The following is a 19,370-nucleotide window of genomic DNA, read 5'->3' as shown; positions in this document are numbered from 1 at the left end:
GTTAATTCCGACGTGTTTCCCGAGCTATCCCTTGATAAGCAACGCGATATATACGAACGTCTAATGGGGTGTGGTGCGTTCGTCTACGTAACGTTGTCTCGAGGGTGGTGATCCGTCTTGCTTACCGTTCCGCGTCGTTGACACCACCCACCTCGAGAAACAGCCGCTAGCCGAATCGTCCTCCCTCGCCTGGAAGACCCTCGTGAACCCACGATGACCTTGCGTCAATCCGTGTACTCTCGACCGGTACCTCTCGCTGATCTCCGAGCGATCGCGGCCATCCGCGCAAAATTGACCGGGGCTAACTTATGCGCGGTTATATCACTCGCGCGTTAACTTGTAAGCGACAATCGGGACGCGATTTTTTATCCTCGCGCAAATACGAAACAGAAATACCATCAAGTTTCGCGTGTGCAATTTAATACCGCGCCGAGCTGCGATCAATCGGCTAGGATTGCCGATTCGTTGACGCGTATCAATAACGGCCGATGGAACGCAATCAACCGGGCGTCGGCCGTCAATGTTATTTGACGGGACCGCCGCGACGACGGGGTGTATTCGGGGGGCGATTTAACGCCGCTTACAATACTATGTACTTACCTGTGCGCTTTTCGGCATCGCGGTACGTGACCTCGCTGAGAATGACGGGCTGACTTCTGCCTTTGGCGTTCACCGCGTAAACCGCTACGTGGACCCCGGCCTCGACCGACGCCTCCAGTCCGGCGAGGGCAAAGGACGGCTCATCCGGGTTCGAGACGTTGTAAAGCGGCTGGCTGCTGGCTAGGTAATCCACGTCGCCGTGATAAACCTCCAGAACGAACTTCTGCGGCAGCCCGCCGTCGTACCCCGGCACGCACTTCACCTCCACACTGGTGTACGTCTGGTTCGCCAGGGTGCAGTTGCGCACCGGAAACGGTTTCCCTGGAACGAGAACGGGGACGGTGATGAGAATCGGAAGACGACGGATCGTATATTATCTGACTTATACGACCGCGGAAAAATGGAGCCCCGACAAAAGCATCGCGAATATCGCCTCCTCCCCACCTTTTTTTTTTTTTTTTTTTGCGGCCGCCGGTTCTTGACACTAAATCTTTCTCAGCGACACGCACGACCGCCACTTCCGTCCCGTGACATTTTCTGGACACCTTGTACGCGTCTATACATCCGAAAGCGGCTCCACAGGTTGGCCTTGCTCTCGGAAATCAAGCGCTCGAGTGAAAAATGTTCGCGTGTCCACGAGTGGCAAAGATTTAGTGTACCAGGATGGGCGTAGAGATGTGTCCCGCTCTCTTTTCCCCGAGCCGACTGTCGGCGTGACACATCTCCGCCGTCGGGCTCTCATCCCCCTGGCCCACCCCCTCTCGACAACGAGAGTGCGTCGCGTCGTCTCTTCTTCTTCCGGTGGAAATCAATTCTCGCGTGTCGTTTTCTGCCAGAAGTCGCGAGGAGCAAAACCGGTGTTTCCCCTTTTAATTCAGTTTAGATATTTCGCGTGCTCGTTTCGCGTTCACCTGTCAAAGATTTCATTTATCACAAAGTCCGCCGTCGTCGTCCTTCGTCTTTCCGCTCGTTATAACTCGCGAATCTGCAGAACGTATATTGAATTTCAACAACGCTTCGTTTGCGACGCTTTACGCGCTCCTCTTCCAGCTTGTCCTTGCCCTTTAGTTTCTTATGTCGCTTTGCGGCATACCCCATTCCTCGCGAACAAACATTTGTAACCCGTGCATTCGTGCTCGTAAAAGGGCATCGTCCGGATAGAGGCAAATTCAAATTAGTTTGGCGAGACAAAGAACGACGGCGGTAAGTTCGTCAAACCAGCTGACTCGCGGAGTGACGCAATTTTCTAGCGCTCTTCCACGCAAATCCCCGCCGAGAAATCAGCGTGTCAAGTACAGACATAATACACGCGATTGTGACCGCGTCGAGCAAAAAATATGCGCAAAAATTACATTCAGCTGCCAGGGGAATCGCAATAAAATTTTTTTCTGGAAAAATTATTTTTTCAAATAAGCAATCTCGTATAATATTCATAATTTTTTTTCTTTTTCCTTTTTTTTTTTTTTCTTTTTTTTACGCGCGCGTTTTATTCGCGATGTTTGACGCTTTTGAAAAATTCTTTTGCTCTAAAAAGTTAATATTAATATTTTTATCCATCGCAATTTTTGATAAAACGGCATATCTTTATTTCATTCATGCGTGCGGCAGCCGTAAATTTCACCCACAAAATTCCGATTGTACGTTCGATGTACGTAACGAGTGGCGTCTAACGTGATCTTCGATTCTGTCGCGAGACCCTGTTCCGGAAATCCCGTCTTTTTACCATTCCGCCACGCTTCGACGGACATATTCCTTACTGAAATGCTTCGCGGAATGCTAACCGACATCAATAACGTCGGAGGATCACGGCGGGGGAGGGAGGGCGGATAGGGGTACAAAAATAATATCATGCCATCGGGTTTACGGGTCGTTGGCATCGGTGGAGCACCGCGAGAGAGTTTCGATATCGAGGCAAAGAAGCGGTTGCGGAAGGAGGACGGGCGATTTTATTTTCGAAGGGGTGGAGGAACCAGAGGCGGTCAGGGGTGAGAGAGGCGAGGGAACGAGGGGCACACCCCGGTGCCGCTCACACTCGACGTATTCGTCAACGTCAATACGTCCTCGGCCGATCGCCATGTCAACGTCACTGTCGATCACGCGCGGGGGAGAGAGCGAGAAGGGGCGAGGGTGGGTAAAAAAAAAAAGAAAAAAAAAGGAGAGCGAGAAAACACGAAAAAATTCGCCTGGGGATTAATGCCGATTTAACGGTCGATGATTGGTCGCCTCCCATTGTACGGCGATGATTCGCGGGAATCGCGCCTCGCTCCTTCTCCCCCAGGGAAACCCTGTGAAAACAGCGATTTTGCATTTCAATCGCCGCGCGCTTTTTTCCGCGCGGCTCTCGCTCCGACAGCTCGCGTGATTAAAAATGCACCTAATTTTACATCTCGACAAAGAATTTATTATGAGACGCGTCACGGCCGTGGACTTCGCTTTTGTTCGACCGCAGCGTTTTCACCTCTGCCCAGCGATCGCGAGCACTGAACTAAATGTCGAGTGCGCGTCTCTTCAAAAGGTACGCCGTATATTTATTTGCGCGACCCTCGTCGTTGCGCTGCGTTGCAAGTATTCTCAAACGCGAGGAATTTTTTACAATTTCGAACGAGCATGGCCGGCCTTATAATCCAATAATCTCTAATGCAACAATAAACGTTCAGCGTTCTGCGAATGGCAGCTTAGCAAATTCATCGACCGCATTGTACTGACTGAATGTTACCTCTACTTTCGCAGTCTCTTTCCCATCCCTGCCACGCTCTTAAATAAATTGAAGGCATTTCAACAAGATAAAGGGAGGATAAAACAATTAATAATTACTGGCTCGTGTTCAAATTAATTTTATTTCGCTGCGGTTATTTTCGCAAAATTTAATAAAGAGAGATTTCCTTCAAAACGAAAGAGCCAAGAGTATCCCGCACAAATTACTGGTTAATAAACGCAGTTTATCGTGTCAATGCGCCGCGGTCGGTAAATTTCTTTTTTTTTTCTTTGTTCTTTTTTCCCAACCGAGAAGATCGCAGTTTATTGCGTAAAACTCACCTGCTGCCACCAGCTGGAAGAGACACGGTCGCGACTGGGTGCCGACGACGTTGTCCGCCCAGCACGAGAGGGTACCGTAATCCAGTTCGGTGGACGGTGTGTATCTCAGCACGCTGACGCCGCTCGACTTCTCCATGGAGAACCTGGCGGTTGATACCTCTAGGGTCTCGCCGCTGTTGTTGAATTTCCACCGGAAATTGTGCGCCGGCGGATCGGCCTCGACCCTACAGGCGATGTCGAGTGACTCGCCCCGCGATGCGCCGACCACTATAATTCGGTCCTCCTTGCACACCGGCGCGACTGAAAGCAGAATTATCGATTAGTGCGTGCCAGCGGCGAAAAGAAGCACCGTGATCTTCGCTCCATACATTTCATAGCTCAACGCGATGAGATAACCCCCCGACAGAATTCTTCCCGTCCCAGTTCGTCGAAGCCCTCGTAGATTTTATTTCTGGATTAACGCCGGGAAGTTTTAAATGACCGGCCTACGGTATCCTCACCCGCGGGCGTGTGTCTGCCGAGAGATTACTCGGGCGACGAGCGGCGCGTACTAATTGCGCCTCTCGATAAACATTATTTAACGCTACTACCTTCGGCTCGTTCCCTTTGGCCCCCCGCGCCGCCTCGGAGTACGGTTTTTATAAAGCTTTTTTTCTTCGCGGCTAACCGTCTAGCACCGACGGCTCCACTTTGTTATGTTAGCCAGAAATTATTACAGCCGCGAAGAAGGGTGAGTTCTCGGGGCGGCTCTTCCCAGGCGACCCGGCCGGTATTCATTAAGCGGCGAGCAGCGTTAATTGCCGATTACAATCTAAAACGTTGTACACTGAAAGTCGCGATATAAAGTGAAGCGACAGATTCGAGCACCGTGTTGCGCGAAGGAAAAGAAAGTTCTCTTTGTTCGATGGTATGCCAATAATGATCTACATATCGCAGTTGCATCTCGGGAAACGCACAAATGGTTAGCGATATCGTAACAGCGGGCTGCGATTTTTCTGACACGCTCCGGCGTTTTGTTACGCGTCGAGGGTGATCGTCTTTTCCTCCCCCATCCTCTCGGTCTCTACCGACAGCGGAATTCGTTTTATCAACGCGAGTTATGCAAGAAGGTCGACTGTCTCTTTCCTATCGTCTCCCAGACGATATGTATTCGTCCCGATTTATCTGCGTTTATCTGCGTTTATCTGCGCCTCCCTTTGTCTCCATTCGTCTCGCGCCCGAAGGGCGAAAGAGAAGACTGGCACGCGTATCTCGCCGCGCTAACCGAACGGAGACATTTCTCGATCCGTGCCGTGGGAAAAATTGATATTGCGCGAATAATCAGAATCGAAATACTGACGTTCGACGAACGTTCAACGTCGATACCGAAAGAATGTAAAACAAGAATCCGGATCCGGGGGCTGAAAAGCTCGCGATCTCGGCCGGGCTGAAATTACTCATTATTAAACTCGAATCGCTTTTAGCATGTCACTTTTATTACGGGCTTTTCAGCTTTATTACGTTCATAATTACCGCGTAGTTTCCCATCGTAATTCGATTCGCAAAAGACAAGCAATTGTTATTAATTTTCGATGACGGCTGTAATGCAGCATTCCGCGCGAGTTAAAGCATTTTACTGTGTAATATTAAATTTAAGCGGGGGAGAGAAAGAGCACGCGCGCGCTTGCCCGCCGCGTTGCAGGCTTATTGTTCTTCCTTCGGTAAAGCTGCATTGTATACCATTTGTAGCATTTTCAATTGCCTCATATTTGAACTTTGATTACGGGTTTTTATCCGAACAAGCAACACCAAACAAATACCCGTCAGAGAAATTTTACGGCCGAACGGCAAACGCGAAAGATGTGTGTGTGTAATTGTACAAACGGACTACATTTATGGCGTCACGCGATTTTTGTAAATATATATTGTGAATAATAATTCCACGTAAAATTAACTCGAAGTCGCGGTCTACACGCGCACCATTTTTAAATACAATAAATATGATATTGCAACGGACGGTAATTGTAAATAGATAACGATTAACATATAATAATTACAATTTATTTTACTTTATAAATTATTTTACACAAATTAATTTCGAATATGAAAAATATTATTTGTGTATTTGTTTGGTATCTTAATATATGTATCATAAATCTCTTTTTCCGTTAATTAAAAATACGAAACTTTTTGCGACATTAAATACAGTAAATTAGGTAAACGAAACTTTTTTTTTTTTTTTTTTTTTGCCCGTATGATGAATTGAGTAACTTGAAGTCAACAATAATTCGCGTAAACTGATCGTATTAACTGCAGCATGCGGCTTTAATTAGTTCCTATAAATTAAACGTATTATAACATAATATAATGAAATTTAATTGAACATTTATAAATCGAAAAATAGCGAGATTATTTTGTTATGCCCATTAATTAATATTATTCGATTTACATATACGTGTAATATCCGATTACCGCGCAAGTCTGTGAAATCGATACGATTATATTCAAAACATTTACAAGGTTTTTAACGAAGAATTTATGATCGTGCGATTGTCTTTAGATAAATTCATAAATATGGAAATATTAAAAAAAAAAAAAAATATTCAACAACACGAGATAACTTTGTTACGAACACGAGACAAACTGTTTTTCTGCCCGTAGAAAAAAAAAAGACAAAAAAAGTATTGCAAATAAAAAGGTACGTGCGTGATATCGAATCGCATGAACTTGAAAAGCTTTCATTCCATCTTCTTTAGGTACTCTTTCATCCTAGATACCTCGAATTTTATTGTATTACGATCGTGTCGATGGCGTAAACGTTATTTCCTCCTTTTTAACAACGGCGTAATATTCGAGGGAATAAACCACGAAACCATTCGGTTTTCGATACGCGGATGCTCGCGAGATGCCGGGTTATCCTGGACCATTTCGCTTATCTTTACGAGGTCGTCACGAGCCACGGTTAAATATTGAGGACTACCGCCTGTCTGCGGGATTCGAGTTCGTACGCGATTGCCATTAACCAGGCCAGAGGGTCTCGTGCTAAATGCTTCTGTGTCGATTAATCCTAGCAAGTCTTTTCGAATTAAATTAGCGTGCCACGCGCAGCCTGTCGATATTTTTACGAAAATCGGATTAAAGATAGCTCAGCTGACTTCAATTTCCTGCCTCGACGTTTCTTATGAAGCATATTATTCTTTAAATTGGAGCGGCATTTTACGAAAAAATTCAGAAACGGCGTTCGGATTTTCTCGCAAATACCTCGCAAATTGTGCGTCATACGAGAGAAGTGCACGAAGTCCTTTCATGCCTCTCCCGTTCGAGATCTCTTACTCGGGAGGGCCCGCTTTGGTAATTCGGGCTCTAGAGAGTTTTTAAGAGCGAGAACCGCGCACGTGTTCTGCCCTGTTCCGCAAGCTACAGTACGAATCACTTCTTTCACGAAACTCCGAAACGGGTCGACGGTCGACAGTATTTCGGGAATTGAATTTAAAAAATGTAACCAATGTTAAGGACTTTGCAAAATATTCACGACAAGTGTTTCAAGCTCCGAGAAGAGAACATGACGAATTTATGTACGGAGATCAGAATGGAAATCGGCTGTCGTCAGCGAAGAGCCATGCGATAATTTACAAGCGACCGGCAACAAGCTTCGTTTCTCACGGAAATTGTTAGAAATATTTATCGATCGTGTGCCAACTTACATTTCACTCGAAAGTGCAGCGGCTCACTCCGCGTTTCGTTCATGGCGTTCGTTGCCGCACAGACGTAGCGGCCGGCGCTGCTTCTCGTTACACTCTGCAGAACGAGACTCTGGTTCGACCAGATGATCCTCGCCGACGTGTTATGCGCCAGGATTTGATTCTGCAAAGAAAGAGGTTTCAATTAAAATAAACTCCGCCGCCCGACGGAAAACGAGACGCGCGTTTACGTATTTATCAGGCTGCCGGCGGAGATAAAAGCACGAACGGAGGAGGAAAAGAGCAATCCTCTGCGCCGCGAGATCGAGCGCGCGATTTCATTTCTCGTTATTTTCTAATTTTGCGATAAATTAGAGATAAGCACGACCACGCGCGCGTCTCTCTACGATGTCTTCTTGTTACGACTTGTTCGTTATTGTACCCCCCTTATTTTTTCTTTACTCTCGGAGAAATGCAGACTAAACGAGCATTTTTATGACCGCGAAAGATAAAGAGGAAGTATCTTGCGAGATACCAAGTGCGTCTCAAGTATGCATTGTCGCACGCGTCTTATTTAATTTGTTTAAATCTCAATTATTAAACATAAGAAAACGTACGTGTAAGAAACGACGGGCGATATTTCTGGGAGACAAATCCATCGTTAAAATAATTACCGCGCTCAGTGATACCGCGGGGTCTTAACGGTGTAATGGGGTAATGCACTCCGCGTTGTTTGGCGCGACAAATACGATTTTACCAGTTTTACCGGTCGCGAGGAGAGCCGCGCACGGTTACACGTCACCGTAACGAATTTGCCGCTTTAATTAGCTCCCCAAAAGGGGTGGTTCCCATTATGTCTTACTTTGTCCCTGTTTTCGCAACAAAATGAGAGAAGCGGGACGAATGTAGTGCTAATATTGCACTCCGGCGAAACTTGCAGCGGGAGCGAACTCTGAGCGTAGTCGAGCAGCCGCACGTCAGAGCCAACAAGTAGCCGGGGTCGGTGCGTACGCCCGGTGGGTGCCGTTGCCAAATGCAGGCCGAACCGCTTAATCAGGCGAGAGCCGGGCCTTCGAAAGTTCCACGACCGCCGTCTGCTACCTAATTTACAGGCTGGTCGCCGGGCGAAACGCTCGTAGTTCGTAACGTAATTACGAAGTCGATTATTAAAAAGTAGTATTCGCTCTTGTTATTGGCAGACGTTTTCTCGAAATTCAACAGGGAGCACGCTTTCCGTGCGTACCCGCAAAAACTTTTCCCGCATTAAGGTGACGTCTTTTTACTTTACCTCGCCGTCGCCCGATCTTTTTGTCCCTCCGCCGGTCGCGGAAGTTCGACACGCGGGGGATTATGAGAAGAGAATATCTCAGGGTCCGCGTATGCTCGTCGCCGCGCAACCGTAAAAGACGTTCTGCCTATTTAATCAGACGAGGAACGACAGCGGGACGTCTTGTCTCGCCGGCGAACGTTTCTCTCGTCCAGTAAAAGTCCCTTAAGTTTTTCCACCCCCCCGCTTACCCCGTCCTCGCTACCTTTCCGTCATCTCCTCACCGCCATTTCGTTCTTATACCTTTTACTTCACTACCGTTTCCTCCATTACACCGGCGGGGACCCGCTCCTCTCCTGTTCCGCCAGAATCCGCTCGCCGAAGATAATTCGAAATCGATTTGAAACGAGGCCATTTGAATCTTGGAGAAGTTGGCGGAGTTGGGGATATAAAGACTCGCGCTAGGGACGTGGCGAAGGGAAAGGGGGCCTCGGAGATTCCTTCTTCCATTCACTTCTGTCTTCCACCCCCTTCGGGACGCGTTTCTTTCTCCTGGATGCCGCTCGATGGAGTAGATTTATTCAATTGTTTTATAATCTCGGCAGCTCGACACGGCGCGTCGCGACGTCGTTCTCCTCCTCTTACTCCCTCGCTCTTTTTCTTTTTTCTCAGTTTATCGTATTTTTCGCTTGCGCGATTTCGCGACAATAGAGCAGATATTTAATTACTTGTCCACGACCAAATGATAAACTCATCTCGCCGCGCGATTGGAATACGCGCGCGGTAGGAACCAATAAAAGAGCACGTTTGCCGGGGAAACTTATTTTCGAAATGCGCCGTGCGGATTAATAATGTTAACCGGAAATGATCCCCTTTCTATTAAAAACATATGGATCCGGAAAAAAACAAGCCCGGCGGAATTTTTAATATTTTACCCCTGCTATTCGGGCCAAATAAAATATCACAGATGACGTATTAGGGATTTTAAAGCACTCAGTCATACCACTCATATCGTGATCATGTGAATTGGATGCGCGGGTTGATATGCATGGAGCATTTTTTTTTTTTTTTTCGATTAAATTCACACAGTCTTTATACGTGAAATATTTTTTCAATAAAATGTAACAAAAAACAATAAAAAAACGGGAAAACAAAAAAAAAGAAGAGATGAGCGCGGTGTTTGCGGCGCCCATTAAGGACGTAACTCAATTAAACTGTATTGTAATCTATGTAATCAGCCATCCATGTGGTCGAGTCTAGGCTGGGAGGTTTAGCACGCTTAGCATAGGTTAAGCCCCGGTTAAATCCCGAGGTTTATCTTCGATTTACTTGCGGCAAGAGACGAAGCTCGGAAAGGACTCGTTAAACGTTATATCTTGTTAAGCTCGGAGAAGGAATTTTTAACGGAACGTCTTTACATCTTTTCTCTGTGCTCCTACGTTGAAGTTTTATATTCAATAATTTTACAAAATAATCCTGATCACGTTACCGTAACCGTCTTCTTTATTCAATAAGAGTTGCCTTGAAATTAGATGTACGAATATAAAACATTAATATTCCCTTAAGGCAGTTTTGATCAATGTGAGAAGGTAAATTGAATATTTCCGAGTCTTATCTGTTTTAATTTTTCTATTGAAATATTTATGAAAAAAAAAAAAAAAAAAATTAATAATACGATAAAAAAATTAAACAAGATTATATTTGACGTATTCGTATTATACCTTCTTGACTCTATGATCGTCGATCTTCTCTCATATTTCCTCGAGGGCGAAACTGGTTCGAGCTTTATTTTACGTTGCCCATGCCAGACGAGAACTTATGTTCGAAGCTTATCGGTCAAAACCACCATCAAAGAGACACTCCGCGATGGAGATTCGCTACACGAAGATAGATATCGCGGCAGCTTACACGTATGGTCCCGCTGCGTATTCCCGCCTCGGCAGAGATAGCGAAGTTTAAAGTTCCCTTTCGCGACTCGAATCCCCCAGCCTCCACCTTTCCGTTCCCACGAGTCGGAATTCCGTTCTTTCGTCGTTCCCGTTCGCGTTTCTCCTCGTCGTCTCGACGAGGCGGAATGGAGAGTACGATATCGTCCTGTGTAGTCAGCTTCTGACTTTCGTTTATCTTTTCTTGCGACCGAGCCATTCCGCGAAGAGCCACCATCCGTCCTACGTCTCATCCTACTTATCCAATCTACTCCTCCACCTGGTGTACTTGTATTTGTCCGCGTAAGTAGATTCGTCCTAGTAATTTCGTTCTAACTCGAGCGCGTGCTTGTTCGCGTGCTTGCGTTCAATAGCCCGATCAAAATTACAAAAAGCAAACGAGCCGAAAATAACCGACCGAAAATTTGGAGCGATATTAAAACTTGAAAGCCACATTTCTGAAATAGAATAAAAAAAAGAACTGTAACAAAATCCGCGAACTATTCCCAATTAAAAAAAAGTTTTTAATTACAATTATTTTTCCGCGCGTAATATATACTTTTCTGCAAATTTGTGTATCTCACCTCTACGTAAATTAATATTAATAATAATAATAATATAATAACACGTTGTAATAGATGAAAAGTAAATATTGTGTTGAATATTATAGATAACAATTAGCGGGTCAAAATTAAAAAGCTACACGGCGAATTCTGCAAATTTAAATTCTAACGTAAGGAGAACGATGTGGCGGTCGGGCTGTCGCGAAGGAAAAATCGTACGCCTTCTATAATCGCGCGTTACATTTTGACTTTGCGTTATAAACTTAATTTTATTACGGCGCTGCGGCGAACGCAACACGATCCTTTGATCAGTCCCAAAACTAGGAGCGGAGAGAGAGCACTACGCTTCCGATAATTAGGTTTCATAGGGTTTGCCCCGTAAATGAGGATCAACTAACTTCCCCATTGTGTCCATTCTCCGGGCGCAGACAGCTGACACCCTTCTACCTATCGACAAGCCTAATTGCATCGACCTAAGAGAATTGCTGTCGCTAGCGGCTAATGTTATCTATCTCTGTCTTCGATACCTTCCTTTCGCCGGGCCCTTAAAAGATATTATAACGTTACTAATAGATTAAACGAGGTCAGCTGGCAAATGCGCGTTCCCCCCTCTCCCTCACCCGAAATTATTTTATCTCCGAGATAATCGAGACGGCGATCGTGTTACTTTATTCTTATCTCGCGCAGATCGGTAGTAAGAGATTCTGCGCGCGACATCCGATTTCTGTAAACGTGTCCGAGATGTTCCCCTCTCTGTTGGTCCAGCAAATCTTGGGACCACCGCCGGACAGCCCGTCCAATTTCGTTTTGGCATCACCTTTCGGATCCTGAGAATCTATCGAATTTTCTCGCGCCCTTCAAACGAGGATCGCCTCTCGTGTAGGAATGCACGCCCGGCTTTGGACACGGAAACCATTCCCTATCACGGGAGGATCTTGCGCGGTCGCGTGATCCTCCCAGTGTTCACACACATATACACACATACACACTCGCTTTCTCTTTCTTTCTTTTCTCCTCTTTCGTATGGTCAGACGCAAAAGGAGCAAATTTGAGGAAAAAGAAAAGGCTCCCGCGAGTCGGGAGGGGATCGTTCATTCCGGTCAGACGGCACACTGATTCTTTGAAAAATTGCCAACAAGCCGCGGCCATACTTCCTTCCACTTTCCGTTCCTTCTTTCCTTCCTTCCTTCCTTCCTTCCTTCCTTCCTTCCTTCCTCCTTCCTTCCTTCCTTCCTTCCTCCTTCCTTCCTTCCTTCCTTCCTTCCTTCCGTCTCTCCTTTCTGCTCCTTTTGCCTCGTCTCCTGGCAGACCGCTATCCCTCAAAGGAATCTTTTTATTCCGTTTATTCTTGCGAAGTGCAGCCCGCTGTTTTTTGGCCCCTCCTTGCGTAGATGCGGCCATTCTTTCAATTACCGTTCGCAACTATTCCAAGACATAATTTTCGCATCGCGAATCCATTTTAACGTGTGATTAACTCGCCGCGCAAATGCGTAAAGAGCGCATTAGTTCACCCGCAGGGTGGCTAGAATGCAGGTTTGTCCAAAGTTATTTATATTTTGATTTTAGCAGTAGAGCAATCCCAATTGTGCGCGGGGTCACACAGAGATGCGCCGTTATCGAATATTTGCAGTGCGTTGCAGTGTTGTTGATTTTATTACGGTAGAAACGAGTGGCGCAGAGTCGATCAATTACGGTGTTGCGCGGATCGCGCTATATCTCTCTTACTCTTTTCCTCTGGCTAGGTTGTTTTATTATTTTTGCTCTTTTTTTTTTTTTTTTCCTTTTGCAAAATATTTTTCGCTCGGAACGTTTATGATCTTTTATTACGCGTGATCCTCTCGAGCCACCCGCCAAAATGCAAAAATTAAAGCTAGAAATTATTGCCGCTATTCTTCTCATAGATATTATCGGATTTATTAATAATTCAAAGTAATCCGTGTCTATGTACCGCGCGCTTTAGAGAGACACTTTGAAAGTGCACGAACGATAGAAGCCGAATTCAAATACGCTTTATCTGCGTAGGACTTGAGCGCAAATGTTTTTGACATTCCCCGAGCGAAGTTCGGCAATTGCAATAGACGGTTGTATTGAGCCATTAGAATCAGCCCGGGATCAATAGCGCTCAGGATTTTGGTTGGTGCATTCGGCGGAATGTCGGAGATACGGCGCGGAAGTAGTTCCGAACAGCTGTTCGAAAGTTGCCGACTATCAGAGCTCTTTTTAAGAGCGCCGGGCGAAGACTGTAGGTGACTACGCGATCGGCTATCGCCGCCGACTCCCGCCCGCCGGTCTCGCCTTATCTTTTAACGAAAAATCGCGAGATCGAAATCGTGCGAAACGAATCCGTATTCCCGCCCTCTTAGAAGTCGCCCTTAGCGGAAACCCTCGGCACGCCTTGATCGCGATGGCAGTGAAATTGATTGATGTACGGCCCGCCGAATTCTCGACAGCCACCTTTCCACGTACACGTGCACTCTCTTTTACATGCACACGCACGCGTACACAGGCACGCTTTTCGACTCCTTCGTACTCTCGCACCCCGTGCCGCATTAAGATCCGAACTTGTCGGGCTGGATCTCGCGTGTGAGGGAAATGCATTTGGTAGATTCGCCGCGCGGAAGCCGTTATCTTTGGCGCGCGCTCGTGCAATCCAATCGATGTATGTACAAAAGCCACGGCGCCGATACGTGCGCATCAAACAGCGACGAGGCGACGTCGAATTTCAAGTTTGATCGATATGCGCCGGTCTCGCACCGGTGGTAATCCACCTCGCTGTGGTTAAGGGGGGGGGGGAGAGAGGGTCGAAATATATTTCTTTCCTCCGTCGTTCGCGCCGACGTGCTTGAAGCGCGTTAATTTTAATACCGGCGAGAAAGCTAGCGCGACGTATTCGCCGTTCTTATACCCGGAATGGACTCGAACTGTCTCTTAATGGGAGCGAGAGCGCAGCGACAAGCGCGAAGGGAGAACTTAACCCGAGAGCGAGCTCGAGATAAATTCTCGATCTCTCTGCGTGTCCGCGAGGACAACGGTATTAATGGGATCCTTCCGGCAGTACGCTCGGTCAATCCACTTTGCGAGAAAAGATGAAGAGTTGAGAGAATCCTTTCAGGTTGGCTCCTCGTCTAAACCGGCTGGCCGATTGGCTCGTCGATGCTGCAGGTAGGTACAGAACTTCACCATTGTCCCCGTGAATGATAGAACCGACTTAATCACTGCACTCCATTATGTCGGCTAGCCCCGCGTTTCTTTCTTCGTCTTCTCGATTTCTTCCTTCTTTTCGCCTTGTTCTCTCCTGGGGCCCTCCCCCCTGTTATTTCCGTTTCTCCTTTACTTTCCGGTTCCATTTAATCTCTCTCGCTCTCGTGCGTCGTTTCTTACTCTCTCGCCACTCCCCCGCGGCCCTTCAAACCGTTCATGATTCTTTCTCCCTCTTTACGATTGCCACTCAAAAGGTTACCGCTACCCGAAACGCTTTTCTAAAATCCCGGCGTGCGGGATCTCGGCGCGATTGCCAGCCCGGGGATTGATTGGCAGATAGAGCGTGCTTCGCGGTCCTTATAATTCTTAGGCAAACTTTTCCGGATGGGCCGAGGTAGATCGGTCCCGCCGAATAAACGAAACACTTTCGGTCTACCGAGCGCGAACGTGAAAATTTATCCCGAGGTTTAAGAACGATCCGGAGTCACGGGAAATAACGAACGTGAAAACGAGACGAGGGAAAAATCGATTCCCTCAGTCACTGCGTGCTTCTGTTAAAACATTTCTGCTTTCTCGACGTTAATAGTACGTGAATAATGAAGAAAATGATTAGCCCTGTCCCGGGCTGTTTTAAAAATAATCGCCGCGAGGGAGAAACGCGCGTATTAAACGAGGCGATCGTCTTTACCGCTCGTCTTCGCTCGAATGCACTTTTCTTCTAAAAGAAAAAAGAGCTCATCTTCGACTTCCGCACGAGAGTTCACTAATCACCGGAAAGTCTGGGTATATACCCGCGCGCAGCCTGTACGTGCGCGATCGCGGATAGTTTTAAGAACTAGTTTTACGATAATGGCGCGGGTCAGATGCGGTTAAGTAATCCATCCATCGCGAATCGCGCGACTGGAAGACGATCCGCAGGCAAAGGGAAAAGAAGGTCGCGCGGAGAAACGCGGCGGAGGGCGAGAGAAAGAGGGCGGAGGTGGAGGTCGACAGAGCCGGTGAGATAGTCGGGCGGTCTCCCACCAGAATGAAGTCGGATCATATTTTTAAGATGCAATTTCGAGGGAAATCTCTTACGCGGTAGCAGCTGCTCGCCGCCCACCGTTAGCCCGTTTCCCGCAGCCCTTCGCGACGTATATCCGGCGAAAGATCGCCGTGCGACGAAACGAAAAGAGGGCTGGCGCGGGGAAGCGGGGCGGACGGAGGATGAGCCGGGTTAAAGTGAACGACGGAACACGGGAGGGATATGAGGCCCCGAGCTGATCCCGGAAAAGACCGGAGGAAAGCTAATGCACCGCGCCGCGCGCTCCTGCGGGATTCCTGGCTAGCGTAGCCGATGGTAATATAATTATGGTGTATATACGTGTGCACCGCAATCTTCCGCCAGGTGTTATGGACGCTGGATTAATGCATTAAGATCCGAGGGGGCCGGGAGAACGCGTCGCTTTGAAAGCTCGAGAACGCGATGAATATCCCTCCGCCCAAGCTTGTAAACAAAATTATGGACCTTATGAGTTTTGAGAAACGCGCCGAGTATTTTTATGTCGATTTATCTCGCGCCAAACTAGTTGTCGGCCACGATGAAACTGGTTGGAATATTTAGACGACTGAAAGACGCCAAGCTGTCTTTCTACCGTGCCGTATTACGCACGACGGGGCGAGTTATCGGATAAGTCCGATAAAAGTAAGGCGCGATCGCTTATAATCGTGTGTCATCTCGCAACTACAGGCTGCATTTGCAAATTAAATTTTATCAAACTTCCACTTTGTTGTAAACCTGTAACAAAGTACCAGGTCTCGCGAAGTTTGCCGTTCAAACGGCTGTTTCTCAGAGTAAATTACAGTGGAAGTTGCCCGAGGAAGGAACGCCGGAAATTAATGCGCCGCCACATTCGTAATCGCGTGATTTCGTAATTTGAAGCCGCGAATTGAGCTTTATTATTTCCGAGTATTGTTCGCGTTTCGACGCCCTTACGTGCCGTTGGAAGATCTCAAGGGCTTTTCCCATGACGAGAAAAATGAATCGCCAGGCGTGCCGGGGATCGCAGCCGGTGATCGAGACGATTAGAATTCAGGAGGTTGCGCTTCCGCGGTTGCTACCGATACACAAGCCAAAGTTTGTCGCTGATAGTCCCGAGTACGCCTTGGGAGCGTTCCTTTAACTTCCGTCTCCGCTGCAATTGCCGCGCCGGCAGGTGTATACACAATGCGCAACGGCGGTAGGTAGTTGCGGCGGAGGCGGCGGCCGCGTTTCGAAATTCAAGTAGCGCAGCCTTAGAATAAGCAGGCAGGCGGTCTCCCGAGGCAACTATCTCTCGTATGAGCTGGGACCGCCTAACGTTACGCTTTGATACCCGTTTTACGCTCGTTGCCCGCCTTTTATTCCCCCAAGATGCGATGTCGCGAATGCGAAATAAATCATGCACGGTATTCAATCCCGGCCGCTATAGCTTCGCAATGCGGTTTCGAAACTGATGCCATTTAAAATTCTACAATTCCGATTGCAGAGCGCATCGCGTGCGCAACCGTCCAAAGAATTAGTACGAGAAGCGGTTAAGTAATTAATGCCGCGGTAGAAATATCAACCGCCGATCTGTCATTCGTAAAAATGTTTCTTGCAATTGTAATTGCATAATACATTCGTTTACGGCAGATTTCAAAATAGAAATGATGAAATTGTCACGATAATAAAATCCGTCGCGAAAGTGAGCTTATGGTAATGTGACAGATAATTATATATTATGCAAATGGAGGATTCAAATTTCCGCTCAGTTCGTAATATAGAACGAGCCAAGAGCGTCGCGCGTATCAGCGAGACCCATAAAAGTCTTCCTATGCACGAGTGCTGCGTAAAATTTACGTGGTGTCGTATTTTCGAAGCCACCGGTGATATCATAAAAAAAAAAAGAGCGATATACGAAAATATTTAAGAATTCTTACGTCGTGTATCCAGACGAGCTTGGACCAAGGAGGATTCGCTCTAATGTGGCACTCGAAGTACACGTCGTCCCCTTCTTTAATGTCTTCTGGGCTTAAAGTCGATCCGAGGTTTAACGATACTATTGGCGGGTCTGCAACAGCAAAATATTAAAATTTTCACGATGCACAAAAAGGATATTTCGGGATTTCGTGCATATTTCGTCGTATTAATCACATATTTTATTATAATTATTATATTAACGTGATCTATAAATGTTAAAGCGGCCAAAAAACAGATATAAAAGCGACAGAGGAATATACTCTAATGTCGCACCTCGCTTATTTGGATATTTCGTCGCGAAGTCTATGTAATATTCTATTAAATACCAGCGATAGCGGGGAGTAAATCGCTGTTTTCATTACCGGACTTGAGGGACGCGCACGTATCTCGATTTCTGCCGACGAAGTCACGTCCTCGAGGCATAATCTCCAACGTCTCTCTCTCCATTAGCTCCGATACCTTTTCTGCCTGCGAGACTCTCAATAATATCTCACGCCGTTCCTACGGTAATTCGTAGATGTTCTCCCGTGACTCTATGGATAGCTGCCAGCAATCAAGTCTTTATTTGCTCGTCGTATTTGACATTTACCGAGTGCATTAGTTTAACCGGAGTTCCTGCAATTTTTTTCCCACGGCTATGGAAAATATATATTTGTGATGAATATTAATTTTATCATTTATTTAAGAGAAAAAAAAAGAGAAAAAAATGGATTACATTCGTGATGTTTTTCTCTTCACAAAAATCGACTGTTACAGTTTCATTAGCGTGTTATTGAACCGATGGCGAAAATAAGGGTCGAGGTCTCGCTGGCAATAGATTAAAGACCAGCGGATGACGTTCGCGCAAGAAAACTTTCGAAATTACGAGTCGCCGACGGGCGACGCCTTAAACCGTTTTATCGCGAGCATCAGCAGAATAGTTTTCTCTGCGACTTTTCCTGGGACCCCCGAGTTTCCGCGTTCGCGTGTGTGCGCGCGCGTGTAAAATCTGCTTTTATGCCCGCGCGACAGCGCGCCAATAAAAGCGTCATTATTATTTTTTTCTGACGCGAACTTTACGACTGGTACGAAATTCATAATCATTGTCCAAGCTGCGCGAGCGGGACGGAGGAATTTTACAGGGCGCCGTACAATAATCTCGCGGGAGAGAATGGTGCCCGGGCAAGGTAAAACCTGCCATCCAACGCGACCGTTCCCCGGCGTCGTCGAATATAAAACACGCCGGCATTCCGGAACGATAGCGCCGACCGCGGCTCATTTGGAGAATGGACGGTGTTGGGACATTCGAGGCGCCCTTTTGCCGCGACCCTCCTGCCACGTTGTCATCTCTTCGTTTTAATATGCACTGAGAAGCGTACCGTAACTCTCGACAAGTCGAACATAAAGTTTACGAGGCCAAATAAGCGTGGTTGTATGATAAATTTCACGGAGGTGCAAACTGGACGTATGCAATGTGTATATACACACATATTCCTACGTCGCGCTTATGATCTTAGACAATAAACAAGGTGGAGACAGAATTAGAGATTAAGAAAGAGAGAGAAGAGAGAGGGAGAGAGCGAAAAAAATGAAGAGTAAAGATAAGAAAAAAAATTTAAAAAATAAAAAAATAAAGAGAATGAGCCAGTATCGCGCACAAACGAAATAAAATCGTTCGATGATGAAAAAAGAAACAGTGTCTTTGAACGTAATTATCGCTCGAGATGAAAAACGCGTTTAATACTTTTCAGATCTAAAGAATCGCGGATCTAAGAAGAGATATCGAGATCTCGCAGTCCATAAAGCGTTGTGTATAAAAAGAACAGAGATTGTATTAAACAAGGGAAGGAGGTTCAATAAAAGCGAGAGATTCTCAGCGAACAAAAGTATGAAATGTATCAAAGATTGCGATTAGGGTGGCGCTAAGTAAGTTGACAATCGGGATCGATCGCGGCGAGGCTCCGAGGGGGAAAAATTCGACATCGTCGAATTTTCGACGGTAATTTATAGGAAATCTTACGAAGGTCTTTTTATTGACGGTTATAAAAAAAGGGGGAGCGGTGTACGTGGGAAACGCAGGAGGTAAATGATGCGTGAGTTCGGGAGATGGGGAAAAATGCGTCCTGATGCGCAAAATGAAGAGGCTCGTAAAATCAGCTT

At 46.6% G+C, this 19,370-nt stretch overlaps 1 protein-coding gene across 1 annotated transcript in view; it reads right to left on the bottom strand.

Annotated features, from left to right (window-relative positions):
* The window catches only part of LOC139113103 (kin of IRRE-like protein 1), a 314,721-nt gene that overhangs the window by 13,949 nt on the left and 281,402 nt on the right, over positions 1–19,370 (bottom strand). Inside the window, exons 9-12 of the mRNA XM_070674020.1 lie at positions 17,192–17,322; positions 7,320–7,479; positions 3,637–3,936; positions 601–921 (exon numbers count right to left, since the gene is read on the bottom strand). Of these exons, the coding sequence (XP_070530121.1) occupies positions 601–921; positions 3,637–3,936; positions 7,320–7,479; positions 17,192–17,322 (912 nt within the window). The remainder of the gene's footprint in view (positions 1–600; positions 922–3,636; positions 3,937–7,319; positions 7,480–17,191; positions 17,323–19,370) is intronic.

This window comes from Cardiocondyla obscurior, linkage group LG02 (genome assembly GCF_019399895.1).
Source record: "Cardiocondyla obscurior isolate alpha-2009 linkage group LG02, Cobs3.1, whole genome shotgun sequence".
NCBI lineage: Eukaryota > Metazoa > Arthropoda > Insecta > Hymenoptera > Formicidae > Cardiocondyla > Cardiocondyla obscurior.
This window is presented reverse-complemented; position numbering and strand designations above follow the sequence as displayed.